This window comes from Mastomys coucha, unplaced genomic scaffold, assembly GCF_008632895.1.
Source record: "Mastomys coucha isolate ucsf_1 unplaced genomic scaffold, UCSF_Mcou_1 pScaffold7, whole genome shotgun sequence".
Classification (NCBI taxonomy): Eukaryota; Metazoa; Chordata; class Mammalia; order Rodentia; family Muridae; genus Mastomys; species Mastomys coucha.
In genome coordinates, this window is record NW_022196913.1 from 59,774,036 (window position 1) to 59,789,552 (window position 15,517).

The window sequence follows — 15,517 nt, forward strand, 5'->3', positions numbered from 1 at the left end:
GAGGCCACAGGTGAGGAACCAGAGGCTGGGGGCTGAAAGATAACTTCTTCAATGCCCTCCAGTGGCAGTTCCAAGTACCTCAAAATGGCTAGGCACTGGGAAGGACCTTGGAGTGATTAGCATTGGGGTAACAGCCAGTTAGAAATGACAGGCTTGTGAAAGAGGAACCAGGGAACGCGTTCCTATTGAATTGCCTGAGGGTGTTAGCCGGAGTTACTCCTCCGTAGAACAAAAGGCTGGTCTCCGTGGGATAGGGCCTCAGTTTTTCTCTGGCTAGTTTTAGCGCAGGGAAAGCTGCCAGTCAACTTCGCATCTGGAAACTCCTTCTTTAACCGGAGGGACCTGAGGTCACAGTAGCTTCTTCACTCTTGCTTCCACCGGGCACCTTCTCTCAGGAAACCCACTTGCTCTCTTGGCAGGGCCAGAGCTCCAGCATTACTGACGGTATGCTGATGGCTTATTTCTGAGCCTCCTTTAATGGATTGTGGGTCTTGGACAGCAAACAGCTGGAAGCATCCTTAGCGGCCGCTTGCTGGACACAGTCACAAGGTGAAGGCCAGGGAAGGATGGAGTTTGGCTCAACCGTTGCAGATACCCAACCAGCACAGAATCCCGGCAGGGGAATGCCAAAAGTGGCTGTTCTCCCTGGTGGGGTCTAGTTACCAGAGGGCCCCCGGTAAACACTCTTCTGGGGCAATAACTATGCACATTGACTAAGCCTCTGGAGGGATATGGTCACGTGGCCATCGAGGGCGGCGCCCCGGGCTTTAAAATGAACTCCAAATCACCGAAGGCTTTCTGGAAGAGGCGGGAATTCTCGGGCAGTCCAATATGGCTCTCTCTTTCTCTCTCAACAACAAGGATGCGCTTAACGCTCTAGGGACCAAGTAATGCCTGAGGTGAGCTTCTTGCGGTGAAGCAAACCCAGGAAGCAGCAGGGTCCGGGAAGGGAGAAGAGCCTCAGGGGACTGGAGTTGCTGGACCAGGCCTGGCTTGGGTTCCCTGACCTGTCCTTCCACTGTCTTTGAGGAATGGACGCGCCACAGCCCTACTCGGTCAGGGCGGCGGGGCCCTGGTGCTGAGTGCGCGCCGAGGGCCCCGTCATCCTAACGCAGAGCGTTCCCAGGCCGGGGGTTTGTGTCTCTCACGCTTGGGCCAGACCGTCCAGCCTGTCTGTCGGCTGTCCCCGTGCTGTCCCGCAGGGGTCCCGATGCCTGGGCCTCGGGGGCGAAGCGCGCTCGAGAGGGCCATCTGCCTGGGTGCGGAGAACTGCAGCGTCCGCGGTGCGAGGCGCTGCCCCTCCCGGCCCCCGGCCCCGCGTGCGGTCGCGCCCGCAGCTCGGGCCGCCGTGCCAGGCCCAGACTCAGACCCACACTAGGCGCGGGAGGCGGTGCAGGGATCAGTGGACCCCTCCCCCAGAGCTCCCCTCGCCCCGCCCGGGGCAGCGAAGACCCCTGGACCCGAGGGTGGCGAAGGAGCTTCGTCCCCGCGGTGTCTGGACTCGGGGGGCTCGGCCTCGCTGGGCGGGGGCTGCACGGCACGGCGGCAGGCCGAGGTGCGGGCGCGCAGTTAGGCTGCATCCCGGCAGGCCGGGGTTGCGGGGCGTGGGCTCAGTGCTGCGGGGGGTCTCTCGGCCTCGTCCCCGGGTCGAGGCCACGGGCCTGCGGCCAGTGCCCCCGGGGCGGGTAACCCGACCCAGCTTCCCCGGAGCCGTTCACCCCGCACGGCCGGGCACGGGGAGGGAGAGGGAAGAGGGAAGGGGGGAAGGGAAGGAAGGGGTGGTGGGTGAGGGGCCGTGGGGACCGCAGGGCCGAGTCCCCGGCCCGGCCGCGCTGCTCTAGGGCGGCTGCCCCAGGCTCCCGGGAGGAGCCAGCCCCCTGCCTCGCGGGCGTCGAGCCTGCGGCCGAAGGGAGTCCCAGGGCTGTGCGAGGCTCGGCTCGGGGAGGCAGACCCGAGCTGCTGCTGCCTCCATTTTGTTTCCTGTTCAGCTTGGTCTGTAGTGGTGGTGGTGGTGTGGGTTTGGGGTGCGGCTGGGCAAGGGGGTTCACCTGCGGCCACGTCTGCTCGGGGCCTGGGGCCTCGAAGACCCTATGCCAAGCCGCCAGGTGAGCCCTACGGCGAGAAAGGAGGGGGGGTTTGCCTTGGCCAAGGGTCGAAACCAGCGGGGCTGAGGGCAGGTGCCCAGTGGATGGGGAGCCCGGGCCGTAACCTAAGATGGAGGCCGGGGCTGACGCGGGCCCGAGTCAGGCCGACAGGCCAGGCAGGCCTCAGCCAGGCCAGGCGGCTCGGGGGTTGGGGTTCAGGATGGAGAGTAGGGTGCGGTTAGCTGTGTGCAACCAGGGGCTGGCGCGGCGCCCCGAGGTAGGGGAAGGGATCGTCAATGCCACCCACGACGCCCGCAGGCCCCGACACTCCCGGGAGGGCGCGCGAGGCCCCTAGGGAAGCCTGCCCCAGGCCCCGCCCGGGCAGCAGGGCCAGCCCGTAGGCCCCGGCCCCGAGCGGGCGCACCGGGGGAGGGGAGGGGGGCGGCCGGAGCAGCTCCGCTGATTGGGCCGCCCGCCCGCTCGCGAGCCCGACTTCACCCGCCCTGAACCCCGAAGAGTGAGGCGTGGGAGCGCGCGCTGGGTGGAGGGAGGGGTGGAGAGGGGAGAGGGGAGTGCGCGCGCACCCGGGGGCCCTCGCTCGCACGCGGGCCGGCGCGAGGCGCTCGCTCTCCCTTAGCACGCGCCGCCGCGGGGGCGCGCGCGGTGGGGGTGTGAGGAGGAGGAGGAGGAGGAGGCGGCGGCGGCGGCGGCGGCGGAGGAGGAATAGGCCGGGGCAGGTCGCGTTCGCTCGCCTTCTCGCCCGAAGAGAGACGAGGGGGGGAGGGGGGTGCGGCGAGCGGCTCCTCTCTCCCCGTCCTCCGCTCGCGCTCCGCTCGCTCTCCGCTCCGCTCCGCTCGCGCCCCAGTGTAATGAGGGTCACCCCCTCCCCCCCAGCCGGCCCGGGAGGGGGCGCGGGGCACGGTAACTAGTGCGCAGGGGTGGGCGACGGGCGGGAGCGGGAGGGAGGAGACAAGCCGGGCCGGGAAGATGGTGGTGGCCGTGAGGTGAGGGACTCGGTGGAGGGCCCGGTGCTGGCCGACCGAGCAGGGCCGAGCAGGGTTGGGTGGCCCGCGGCGCTGCAGCGGTGGCGCCCTCCCCCTCCTCCTCCATCACTCCCAGCGGGCCTCGGGCCTAGCTGGCCGGGCTGTGGCGGCGAACTTCCTCCCGACGCGGCCCGTGCATCGCCGGCCGTCCTCCCCCCCCCTCCGCGCGCCGCGCGCACCTCGGCCTCTGCTTCCCCTCAAGGTAGCTGGCTGCGGGGCCGCGGGGGCGGCTGCCCTCCCTCCCTCCCTCCCGCAGCAAACTTTGCTTGCTGCTGAGTGTTGACGAGCGCCGACAGCGCTGCCGGGAGGTGCCGCGGCGGCTGTGGGAAGGAGCGCGGCCCGGGCAGGCGGCGTCGGCGGCGTCGGCAGCAGCCATGTTTGTCAAGCTGTAGCAGCTGCTGCTGCTACCCCTGACTCGGCTCTGCGGACCGCCCCGGCTTTCTCCTCCCGGCCGTGTCCCGGTGTCTCGGGCCTTGCAGCTGCGAACCCAGTATGTTTGCAGGCAGGAAGGCGAGCTTCGGGGCACACCCGCCTCGGCCGACTCGCTCGAGGCCTGCGCACGGTAGCTGCAAAGGCTCCGGCGCCGGCTGGGCGCGGGGTGCAGCGCTATTGTGACCGCTGCGCCCAGCTTGCGGAGAAGGAGGAGGAGGAGGAGGGATACCCTTTTTTGTGCAGCGTCCAGAAGCTGCCCCCGAGACCCACAGCCCCTTTCTCTTTCTAGAGATTCGTCTGTCGGACCTTGGGCGTGGGGAGGAAGAGGAGGGTTCCCGACTGAGATCTGGGAATTTTGACTGCCAAAGGGTTTTAATTTTAGTTCAGCCCCAGTGTCCACCAGCCTGCAGTGCAGGGAACAGGAACGGGCTGTTTCCATGTGGCAGGATTGACCCAGCTCTGGGAAGATGTAGTTCGCACTGAGGCCATTTTCCTGTTGTCAGCCTGGAGAACTTTTCCGTCCTTGGAAGTGCAGCAGAAAGGCCACTAGGCCTTCAGAAGTGGCTGCCATTTTGAAAAGAAGAGTCAGATGGTTTGTTAACTCAGATTAATTGCTGTGTCTTTTGGATTCCAGGTTGATGCAGGCACAGTATGGATCGGACTTGTGAATTATCTAGAAGAAATTGTCTGCGGTCCTTTTCTAACCCAGTGAACTTAGATGCCCCCGAAGACAAGGACAACCCTTTCGGTAATGCTCAATCCAGTTTTTCTGAGCCACTTAATGGGTGTACTATGCAGTTACCGACTGCCAGTGGGACATCCCAAAATGCTTATGGACAAGATTCTCCATCTTGTTACATTCCACTGCGGAGACTACAGGATTTGGCCTCCATGATCAATGTAGAATATTTAAGTGGGTCTGCTGATGGATCAGAATCCTTTCAAGACCCTGCAAAAAGTGATTCAAGAGCTCAGTCGCCAATTGTTTGCACTTCCTTGAGTCCTGGTGGTCCAACAGCACTTGCTATGAAACAGGAGCCCACTTGTAATAACTCCCCTGAACTCCAGTTAAGAGTAACAAAGACGACCAAGAATGGCTTTCTGCACTTTGAGAATTTTACTTGTGTGGACGATGCAGATGTAGATTCTGAAATGGACCCAGAACAGCCAGTCACAGAGGATGAGAGTATAGAGGAGATCTTTGAGGAGACTCAGACCAATGCCACCTGCAATTATGAGCCTAAATCAGAAAATGGTGTAGAGATGGCCATGGGAAGTGAACAAGACAGCATGCCAGAGAGTAGACATGGTGCAGTGGAACTGCCATTCTTGCCATTAGCTCCTCAAACTGAAAAACAGAAAAATAAACAAAGAAGTGAAGTGGACGGAAGCAATGAAAAGACAGCCCTCCTCCCAGCCCCCATTTCACTAGGAGACACAAACGTTACCGTAGAAGAGCAATTTAACTCAATAAATTTATCTTTTCAGGATGATCCAGACTCCAGCACCAGTACATTAGGAAACATGCTAGAATTACCTGGAACTTCATCATCATCCACTTCACAGGAATTGCCATTTGTAAGCAGTTTTTGGTACAACTTAAATATATACTTGAATGTATATATACAGGCCACCTAAAGGGAAACTTTTAATTTGTCTTTGGTTCCAGTTCATAGGTGGAAGCTAACAATGAGCTTTTTTAGGGAAATTGTACTTTGATTTTTAAACCATATCTCTGATGTGTGAGTTCGGTTCTTTATAGTTTATCCCAAGTTGTCTCATTGAGGATTGGCTTAGAGTTGGTGCTCTAAGGGCACTTGACTGAGGTCAGGTTTACATTTTCAAGATACAGGTAGGTATACATTAGATTCGCTTTAAAAAACAAAGCAACAACAACAAAACTAAAAAGCTTTGGTCTGCTGATGCCTTGGTGCAGGGAACCAGTGTGTGGCTTGGAGCCCTGCTTCTGCATAAAGCCTGGCCCAGCTTGCAGCAACGTGAAGTGCATTTTGGGCATAAATTTAACTTGGCTCAGATGGGACATTTTCTTGGCCAGTGCTCAAAATTTAAATTATGTTAATTTTTTCTGAACTACTTGTGAAGTTAACTGTGATCTACCCCTTTGATGACTGCCGCACTAAGTTAGGCTTGATAAGCTTTTCTAGTTTTAACATTTGAAGTGTGTCTGTAGATATGTCTTGTGTGCAGGCATTCAGGTATGAATAGAAATGGAGAGGAATAATGGAGTTCCTCAGTGTTCTTTAGTATTGCTGGAGGGTGGTAGTTCCCGAGGTCTTACTTTTTAGAACTTAGAATTTCTTCACTAGTTTAATGACCAGTTGATCTCTTTAGCCCCAGTTTCATCACTTCTAAAATTAAAAGTGCTTGATTTCTTTTAGCTTTACATATTTGTTCTGATTTTGTTTCGATTCTGACTCTACATTGTCATGGTTACTGTAAATGTCACTAAAGAAGATTATATTTTTGTTTAGAGTCAACAGATATCTGAAAATACAACATAGATTTTTATTAGACAAATTTTTATACTATATAGATGATTGTTTTGAGGACATTAAAATCTTATTTTACTTTATATTTCTGTCAATCTCTTAAGTTGCAGAGAAAGAATGTGGGTGTGTCACCTTTGTTTCTGTTGACTGATATCAGCTATGGTTTCCTAACTTGACAGTTACAGATTTTTAAAAATTGCTGTGGTAGATATCTCAAATTTGTGTTGTATTGTTTTGGTTGTATATTAGAATTTGTAGTTTTATTTTGAAAACCTACTGGCAGCTCATAGCTTTTCTTGGGTTCATGTTGATATTTATTGTACATGGGTCTAGTTTTGTCTTTGCTTTCACATAAACATTGGATGTGAGGGTAGAGCGCTATAGATTCAGTGGAAGTATACAGTAGAAATGTAAACCTGAGTAGCTCTCATCAGGTGTATGTAGTCCGTCCATATCGGTTCTGTTAGCTGCTGCAGAGCTGAGGAGAGTGGGTCACACCTACAGTCTCAGCACTCCTGAGTTTGAGGTCCACCCGTGTTACACAGTGAGTTCAAAGCCACCCAGTCTACAGTGTGAAGCTTTCTCAGAAACCACCCTCCACCAAGGAAAGTAATTCTTTGAGTATATCATGCCTTGAACATGATAGTGAATAAACTTGTATAAATGTAGAAAAGTTAACTTACTCCTTTTTCTTCCTAGTATAAACCTTCATACATTGTACACATTAGGTGACATCTTGAGAAAATAGTAGACCTCAAAGTTTGAACAGGTGGCGACCTTATTAATTAGTCTGTACTGTCTTACTGGGTGGGTCTTTATAGCCTTGTGGTAAAAGAGATGTCATAGAAGAGGAAGGTCAAAGCCAGTCAGGTATGGTGGCTCATGCCTGTTTCCTAGCTCTCAAGAAACTGAGGCAGAAAGGGTTATTTTGAGATTGAGGCCAACTTGTGCTAGTGTTCAAAACAAAAAACAAAAGATGTGGATTTTTATAGTATTTCAGAGCATTTCAGTCAGAATTGAGTGTCCTACTCTGTGGGTCCTGGGGTTAAACTAAGGCCATCAGCCTTGGTGGCAAGCTCCTCTATCTTCTGTGTGTCATCTTACCAGCTGTGCTGGGTGTGTGTGTGTGTGTGTGTATTGTTTATATTTGTTTGTTTGTTTGTTTGGTTGAGAAGGTGCTTTTCTGTGTAGCTCTGGCTGTCCTGGATCTCTGTAGACCAGGCTAGTCTCGAACTCAAATAGATTCGCCTACCTTACCTGAGTGCTGAGTTTAAAGGTGCAGGTCACTACGGCCTAGCTCCTATGTATTTACCTTTGAGACAGAGTTTCATATAATTCTTGAACTTTCTATATAGCAGAGAATGACCTTGAACTTCTGATCCTCCTACTTCCACTTCTCAAAATGATGTGTCAGCACCCCTGGTTTTCCTTGTCATATAGCCTAGACTGCCTCAAACTCAGCTCCCCTGTTGGCATGGCAGTCACGCGCCACAGTGTGTGCTCAGCTACTTGCATTGAGAGCTACTACTGCACTGTGTGAAAACTGTCTCTAAGTGACTTTGAATCTTTTTTTTTAAAGATAATTTTTATTTATTTCATGTATATGGGTACACTGTAGCTGTGTTCAGACACACCAGAAGAGGGCGTCAGATCTCATTACAGATGGTTGTGAGCCACCATGTGGTTGCTGGAATTGAACTCAGGAGCTCTGGAAGAGCAGTCAGTGTTGTTAACTTCTGAGCCATCTCTCTAGCCTGACTTTGAAACTTTTAACTAAGACTTTCTTACTGCAAACTGATCTTTTCACTTTATGCCATGGTCACTTAAAATGTGAAAGTAAGCCTGGCAATGGTGGCACACGTCTTTAATCCCAGCACTTGAGAGGCAAAGGCAGGCAGATTTTCTGAGTTCGAGGCCAGCCTGGTCTACAGAGTGAGTTCCAGGACAGCCAGGGCTACACAGAGAAACCTTGTCTCAAAAAACCAAAAAAAAAAAAAAAAAAAAGAAAAAAGAAAAAAATGTGATACTAAACTGGATGTATGGCATATGTCAGTAATCCTAGCACTTGGGAGGCTAAAGCAGGATTTGATTTTGAAGTCAGTCTGGGCTACAGAATGAGATTTAAATGCTGTGTTGTTTTAAAGGCAGAAGCAGGTAGATCTCCAGCTAGCCTGGTCTACATATAGAGTTCAAGGTCAGCTATACGGTAAGATGTTCTAAGAAAGGTGTATGTTTGCATGCATGTATGTGTGTGTGTGCTGTATTGATGACTCTGCCTTTAAGAGTGCCTGTTCAGCTGGGCAGTGGTGGTGCAATCCTTTAATTCCAGCGCTTGGCAGACAGAGGCAGATGGATTTCTGAGTTCGAGGCTAGCCTGGTCTACAGAGTGAGTTCCAGGACAGTCAGGGCTACACACAGAAACCCTGTCTTGAAAAAAAAACCAAAAGAGTGCCAGCTCTTCTAGAAGGACCCAGGTTTGATTCCCAGCATCTGTATCAGGCAGCTCACAACTGCCTGTACCCAGGGAGACCTGATGTCTCTGATCTCCATGGTCATACAAACTCATGTACATATACTTTCATACATATATGTATATAAAATTAAAAATATAAATCTTGAGAGGCTGGAGAGATGGCTTAGCATGTAAGAGCACTGGCAGGTCTTCCAGAGATTCAGGTTTGAGTCCCAACACCTACGTAGTGGCTCATAGCCTTCTGTAACTCTAGTCCCAAGAAATCTTACTCCCTTTTCTGGCCTACTCAGGCACTGCATGAATGTGGTGCATGGATATACATACAGACAAAATGCTTACACATAAAATAAAATGAAAAAAAGTAAAAATTAAAGTCTTGAAAAAAGTTTAAACAAGCAATAAGACAGTGGAGTGATACATGCCTGTAATTCCAAACCTCGAAGGAAAAAGGCTTGTGAGTTCCAGGTCAGATTGGAATATACAACAAGGTGCTCAAACGATCGCACACTCGTGCCCCCCTCACACTCACTCACACACACACACCCCAACCCGCAAACCAAAAATGCACCACCAAATCTAAAACTTGTAAGCTCAGTAGTAGTAGAGTGCTGGATTCCCATGCATAGGACCCTAGGTGCACATACAATAAAAAACAAAACAAGGCAGTATCTGTCCAGAGCTAAGTGTGTATAAGGACGTTAGAGGATAACTTGTAGGAGTCAGTTCCCTTACTGTGTGGTTCCTGGAGACTGAAACTGAACTCAGGTTGTTTACCTGTGTGTGTGTACGCGTGCGCGCGTGTGTGTGTGTACGCGTGCGCGCGCGTGTGTGTGCGCGCGCGCGCGCGTGTGTGTGTGCGTGTGTGTGTGTGTGTGTGTGCGCGCGCGCGTGTGTGTGTGTGTGCGCGCGCGTGTGTGCGTGTGTGTGCGTGCGTGCGTGTGTGTGTGCGCGCGCGTGCGTGCATGTGTGTGCGTGCGTGTGTGCGTGTGCGCGCGCGTGTGTGTGTGTGCGCGTGTGTGTGTGTGTGTGTGTGTGCGCGCGTGCGTGTGTGCATGTGTGCGGGTGTGTGTGTGTGTGTGCGTGTGCGCGCGTGTGCGCGTGTGTGTGCGCGCGTGCCCCACAGTCCTCACTTGCAGGTCAGAATAACTTACTGAGTTTAGTTAGCTCGTTGTCTGTATTGACTATACTCCTGGCTATCTGGCCCATAAGTTTCCAGGTAGTTGTGTCTGTGCTTCCAGTATGGCTTTGTTTGTTTGTTTGTTTTTATTTTTTGTTTTTTGTTGGTTTTCTTTTGGTTTTTCGAGACAGGGTTTCTCTGTGTATCCCTGGCTGTCCTGGAACTCACTCTGTAGACCAGGCTGGCCTTGGACTCAGAAATCTGCCTGCCTCTGCCTCCAAAGTGACTGTTTTTTGTTTTTGGAGAGGGGTTAGTTTGAAACAGGGTTTCTCTGTATAGCCCTGGCTGGAACTTACTTTGTGTATCAGGTCAGCCTTGAACTCAGAGATCTGCCTGCTTGTAGGTCCTCAGTGCTGGGATTAAAGACATGTGCCACCACTACCTGGTTTCTTGATTGTGCTTTTGATTTATATTTTTGTTGATAGGTTAAAAACATACTTTTTCTTCTTCTTTTTTTTTTTTTTTTTTTTTTTTTTTTTTTTTTTTTTGTTTTTTGTTTTTGTTTTTTTCGAGACAGGGTTTCTCTGTGTAGCTCTGGCTGTCCTGGAACTCACTCTGTAGACCAGGCTGGCCTCGAACTCAGAAATCCGCCTGCCTCTGCCTCCCAAGTGCTGGGATTAAAGACGTGCGCTACCACGGCTCGGCTCTGATTTCTTTTCATGCTGTAACTGAAGCTATTATAGCTCTCTGCTGTAAGTGAACATTAATGTCACACAAATTTTCATGGGCATTTTATACCCAAAGCATTTTTTTAATTAATTAATTTTTTTTTTACATCTTTAAAATTTTGTAGCCAGGGAGCAGGGTCACATGCCTTCAATCCCAGCACACAGAGAAGCACAGACTCTCAGATCAATGTAAGTAAGTTCCAGGCCAGCCAGGACCACATAATGAGACCATGTTTAAAAACCAATAAAAGGCCATTTATACTTCTATACAAAGTGTATCAAAGACCTGTGTTCTGTGGAATATGTGTATACTGTCATGTTGAGGAGACTGGAGCAGAAAGATGGGATATGTAGTATCTTATCCCAAAAACCCAAACCAAAGCTGAGCACACAGTAGCCTCAGCTTATAGTCCTGGTATTCAGGAAGCTTAGGCAGGTGGGGTTACAGGACAGCCAGTATCAAAGTGAGAATCTGTTTTAAGGTCCCTCCCTATTAAAAAATAATTATTTTCTTGTCAGTACTAGAGATTGGACCCAGGGCTTTGTTTTTTTGTTTTTTTTTGTTTTGTTTTGTTTTTTTTTGTTTATTTTTTTGTTTTTTTCAAGACAGGGTTTCTCTGTATAGCCTTGGCTGTCCTGGAACTCACTCTGTAGACCAGGCTGGCCTCGAACTCAGAAATCTGCCTGCCTCTGCCTCCCATATGCTGAGATTTAAGGTGTGCACCACTACCACCCGGCGACCCAGGGCTTTGTTCCACAGGATAACTCTCTATACTCCTAGCCTTACATATGTTTCTCTATAATTACTTAATATAGATAATTACCTCTACTATCCATGAGTATTGTAGAACAGTTAAAGGGTAATAGAATTCTGTGCTTAAAGTGATTTTTGTTTAAAAGACCTAGGGCTATATAGTTCAAGCTGACCTTAAACTAAAGATCCTTTTGCCTTAGCTTGCTGAGTGGATTACAGGTATGTCCTATCACAGCTGGTTTAAAGTGTTTTGGAAACAGCTTTAAGGGTAGAAGAGTGATTATAGAAACAGGTAAAATTAAGCTTCTGATCTTAGTTTTTTGGTAGAGGTGATATTAGAGTCTTTGTTCTTTAGGTAGGCTAGCCTACCTAACTCCTCCAGTCTTGGCCTCTCAAATACTAGGGCTATAGGTGTGAGCCTCTGTACCCACCTGTAGGCGAAGGCTTGATACGTATGTACTGTATCAGTTTTATTGTTATCTGTGATATAATTATCTAAGGATAACTGACAGAATTATCAGGACAAAGGTAACTTTTTATAGTTCTTGAATGGCTTGTATCGGCTTGGATTTCCATAAAGAATTGTATCAATTCAGGAGCTGGATAGATGGCTCAGTGGTTAATAGCTTTTACTACTCTTCTAGAGAACTTGAATTTGACTCCTAAGCACCTATGTTGGCTGCTCATTATGAGCCGTAAACCCTGCTCCAGGGGAACTGATGACTTCATTTAGCTTCTGGACACTTGTACACATATTAAATATACACATACAGATATTATTTATTTATTTATTTATTATTTTTTGCTATGTATACTTTTATAGACAGGGTCTCACTGTGTGGTCTTGGCTGGCATGGAACACATGTAGACCATGCTGATCTCAGAAATCTCCTTACCTCTTCTTGGGCACTAAGATTAAAGTTCTCTGCTACCATAAGCAGCAAAAATAGATTTTAAAAAAGTTGTACTATTTGAGAAAGCAGTGTGCAATATTGAGTCAAGCATCTGCTCCGTTTGGATAGCACTGGATCTTATCCTTTGTTTTCTCTTCCTTTTTGAGACAGACTTATGTATTCCAGGCTGACTTCTCATTACCTGTTTTATTGACGATGACCTTGATCTTGTGGTCTTCTTGCCTCCCTCCAGAGTTCAGGGATTGTAAGTGTGCGCCACCATACCCAGGGGGCTGGTTTAGCATCCCAGGTGTCATGCATGCTAAGTAGGTCTGGTTGCAGTTGGGTTGCACCTCTATCACAAATTAAAATGCCTTTCTTTGTCTTGAGACAGGGGCTTAGGGTGTACTAGCTTAGAACCAGGCTGGTTTATAACTTTGGTGGTCTTCTATAGTGTCTGTCTAATCTCTTCCCCTCCTCTCTCTCTTCCTCCCTCTCTCATCTCAGTTCTTCCCTCCCTCTCCCATACCTACCCCAAACGTGCACACGCGCGCGTGTGCACACACACACAGACACACACACACAGACACACACACACACAGACACACACACAAAATGTGCTGCTTGTTTTTGAGATGTTTTTGGTTAGTAGCCCTGGCCTCAGTTGAGGGAATAAAGGCATGCACTACCACATCCATTAGAAAAAAGTTCTTTAATGTTTTTGTGTGTATATATGGTTGCTACAGTGCACATGTAGAAGGTAGGGAACAACTTGACGGAGCAAGTTTTCTCCTTCTTTTTGTGGGTTCCGGGGATTGTGCTTAAATAGTCAGCTTTAACAGTAAGGGTCTCTATCCATTGAACCATTGTGCTAGCTCTCAAACTTAATATTTGAATAAACATGCAGTGAAAAATTTTTAAAGTTTACCAGTGAAATTGCTGTGCTGTGCTGCGCTGGTTAGTTACCATCTCTGGTTACTATGTCTTCTTTCCTCTGAATAGCACAAAGGAGCAGACTCTGTACACTTTAAGATTCTGTTTTCACCTCATGCATTATCTGTGTGCTCTAGCCCTTTCATTTTATTTACTTTGCTTTCCCCATGTTGCCCAGCCTGGCTTAGAACTCACCTCCTGTCTCAGCATCCCAAGTGACTGTTGGAATCTTAGGCATGTACTACTGGGCCTGCTTAGATTTATTATTTAGAAAAGTAAACCCATCTGTAGTAGGGAGAGTGCTCGCCTAGCATGCAGAATGTTGTGAGTTCAATCCCCGGCACTCTGTATAAACAGGAGAAGATAGTGCACAGCATTAGTTGTACCACTTTGTGGGGCAAAAGAAGGAGGATCTCTTCTGAGTTCTAGGCCAGCTAGAGCTATATAATGGAATCTGTCTCAACAATAAATTTAACAAAAATTCAGTAGGCTAAAGACTAATCTGTTTAGAGGAAGTCATACAACCAAGGTACCATTGTCCTAACTGACCTACCTGACTTTAAGTCATCAATGTGTAACTTGCTTGTATAGATTTATTATTTTTCTGAGTTTTGTTTGGATAATTGTTATAAGGATAGAGTTTAATTTTCTCTAATTATTTCAAATGATGCCTAGAAAGAAAATTTGAATACTACATATATAAGAAAAAAGTCATGCCAGTACTGGTGGCACATATCTTCAATTCCAGCACTCAGGAGACAAAGGTGGTAGATCTCTGAGTTTGAGGCCAGTCTGGTCTACAGAGTGAGTTCCAGGATAGCCAGGGCTACCCAGAAACTCAAAAAATCAAAAGAATAAACATAAAAATAAAAGTGCATAAATAAATAGGAGAAGAGTAGTTAATATTATGGTTTGACTACAATCTTGCATATAACTTAATCTACTTGGAAGTGCTACTTTGAATTACTATTGATTATTATTATTTTGGTGTTTTTAGATAGGCTTTCTCTGTATTCTTGGCTGTCCTGGAAGTCACTCTGTAGACTATGCTGTTCTCAAACTCAGATTAACCGGCTGTCTCTCGGGTGTTGGGATTATATGTCACCACCACCTGGCTTAAAATATTAACAAAGGGCAACATTTTTATAAAAATTTCAATCATGGCAAATGACTTCTGCTTGCATTTTATTACAAAGTATATTTATAACATGAACATGACAATATTCTACCTTCATTTCAATGACTTTTTTTTTTCTTCGAGACAGGGTTTCTTTGTGTAGCCCTGGCTGTCCTGCATTTCAATGACTTTTAAGCTCAGTGTTTGAAATAAAAAGATTCATTGAAGGGATCCATTCATTAGGTCATTATTTTTAGTAATTGTATATCCAGTATCCAGTATACATTTACCAGAAGTGTTAAAATATCTTTTATTGCTTTACTTTCTCTGATAGTGCCGTTAAAATCTAGAAAGACCCATTTTTATAAAAGTCTATATTGTGCCGGGTGGTGGTGGCACACATCTTTAATCCCAGCACTCGGGAGGCAGAGGCAGGAGGATTTCTGAGTTCGAGACCAGCCTGGTCTACAGAGTGAGTTCAGGACAGCCAGGGATACACAGAGAAACCCTGTCTCAAAAAAACCAAAAAAAAAAAATTCAGGTGCTTAGTAACTGTGTTAAATATTTCCATTTACATTGTATGCTATTTTACTTCTGACAGTAATTTAAAGTTGCTTTATATTTTAAAGAGCAAAGTGTAAGATGAACATTTTTATATGGGAGCTGGAGAGTGTCAGTGAATAAGAGCCTACGCTTCCAAAACTGGGGTTCAATTTCCAGCACCCACCACATGAAGGCTTAAAATTGTTTGTAACTCTACTTCCAGGGGATCTAATGACCTCTTTTGGACTCCATGGGCATCAGGCATGCTTATGGTACACAAACATGCATGCAAAACACCCATATACATAATCCTTAAAATAATTTTTTCCACACAGTAGTTTGTCTGTTTTTCCGACATCATCTTCCGTGTTGCTCAGGTTCACCTTATAATTTTGGTGTCAGATGATCCTTCTGACTTACCATCCTGTCGGACTGAGACTAAGAACCATATCATTTGGTTCTACGCACATCATAGATGCACATACAATTGAAAAACAAAACAAAAAATTGCAACCTTGGTAGCTCTGTTATCTGTACCTTACTATATTTTCTGTGTGATATGTGGGCCATGTATCCATCTAGAGAACTGCCAGTTAGGTATGGTGGTGCCTACCAGCAATTCCAGTAGTTGGGTTAAACCAGGAACTCAAAATACCCTTGTTTACACTGGGCTACATAAAACCATGTCTCAGAATTAAGGGGCAGCCCAGGTAAATGCACTTGCCACCAAGTCTGATAACCTAGCCTTGGAGCCCATGAAGAGGTAGAGAACCAATTTCCACATTTATTTGTGCTCATACACAAGCTGCATGTCACACACACGCAGTCAAACAAACAATATAAATACACAATAGTTTCCTCATCCTTTTACCCCTCCCCCTTCCTTTTTT

At 48.0% G+C, this 15,517-nt stretch overlaps 1 protein-coding gene across 17 annotated transcripts in view; it reads left to right on the plus strand.

The window, feature by feature from the left end:
• The first annotated feature begins 803 nt into the window (after positions 1 to 803).
• The window catches only part of Nsd1 (nuclear receptor binding SET domain protein 1), a 116,939-nt gene continuing 102,225 nt past the window's right edge, over positions 804 to 15,517 (plus strand). Inside the window, exons 1-3 of one of the 17 annotated variants that reach the window (XM_031358605.1) lie at positions 881 to 899; positions 4,194 to 4,307; positions 5,048 to 5,137. In XM_031358605.1, coding sequence (XP_031214465.1) covers positions 4,278 to 4,307; positions 5,048 to 5,137 — 120 coding nt within the window. In that variant the 5' untranslated portion in view covers positions 881 to 899; positions 4,194 to 4,277. Of the gene's footprint in view, positions 900 to 1,359; positions 1,556 to 1,985; positions 2,106 to 2,751; positions 3,089 to 3,122; positions 3,330 to 3,417; positions 3,618 to 4,193; positions 5,138 to 15,517 lie in introns of those variants that run through there. The other 16 variants (XM_031358602.1, XM_031358603.1, XM_031358600.1 and 13 more) reach the window with 16 other exon arrangements.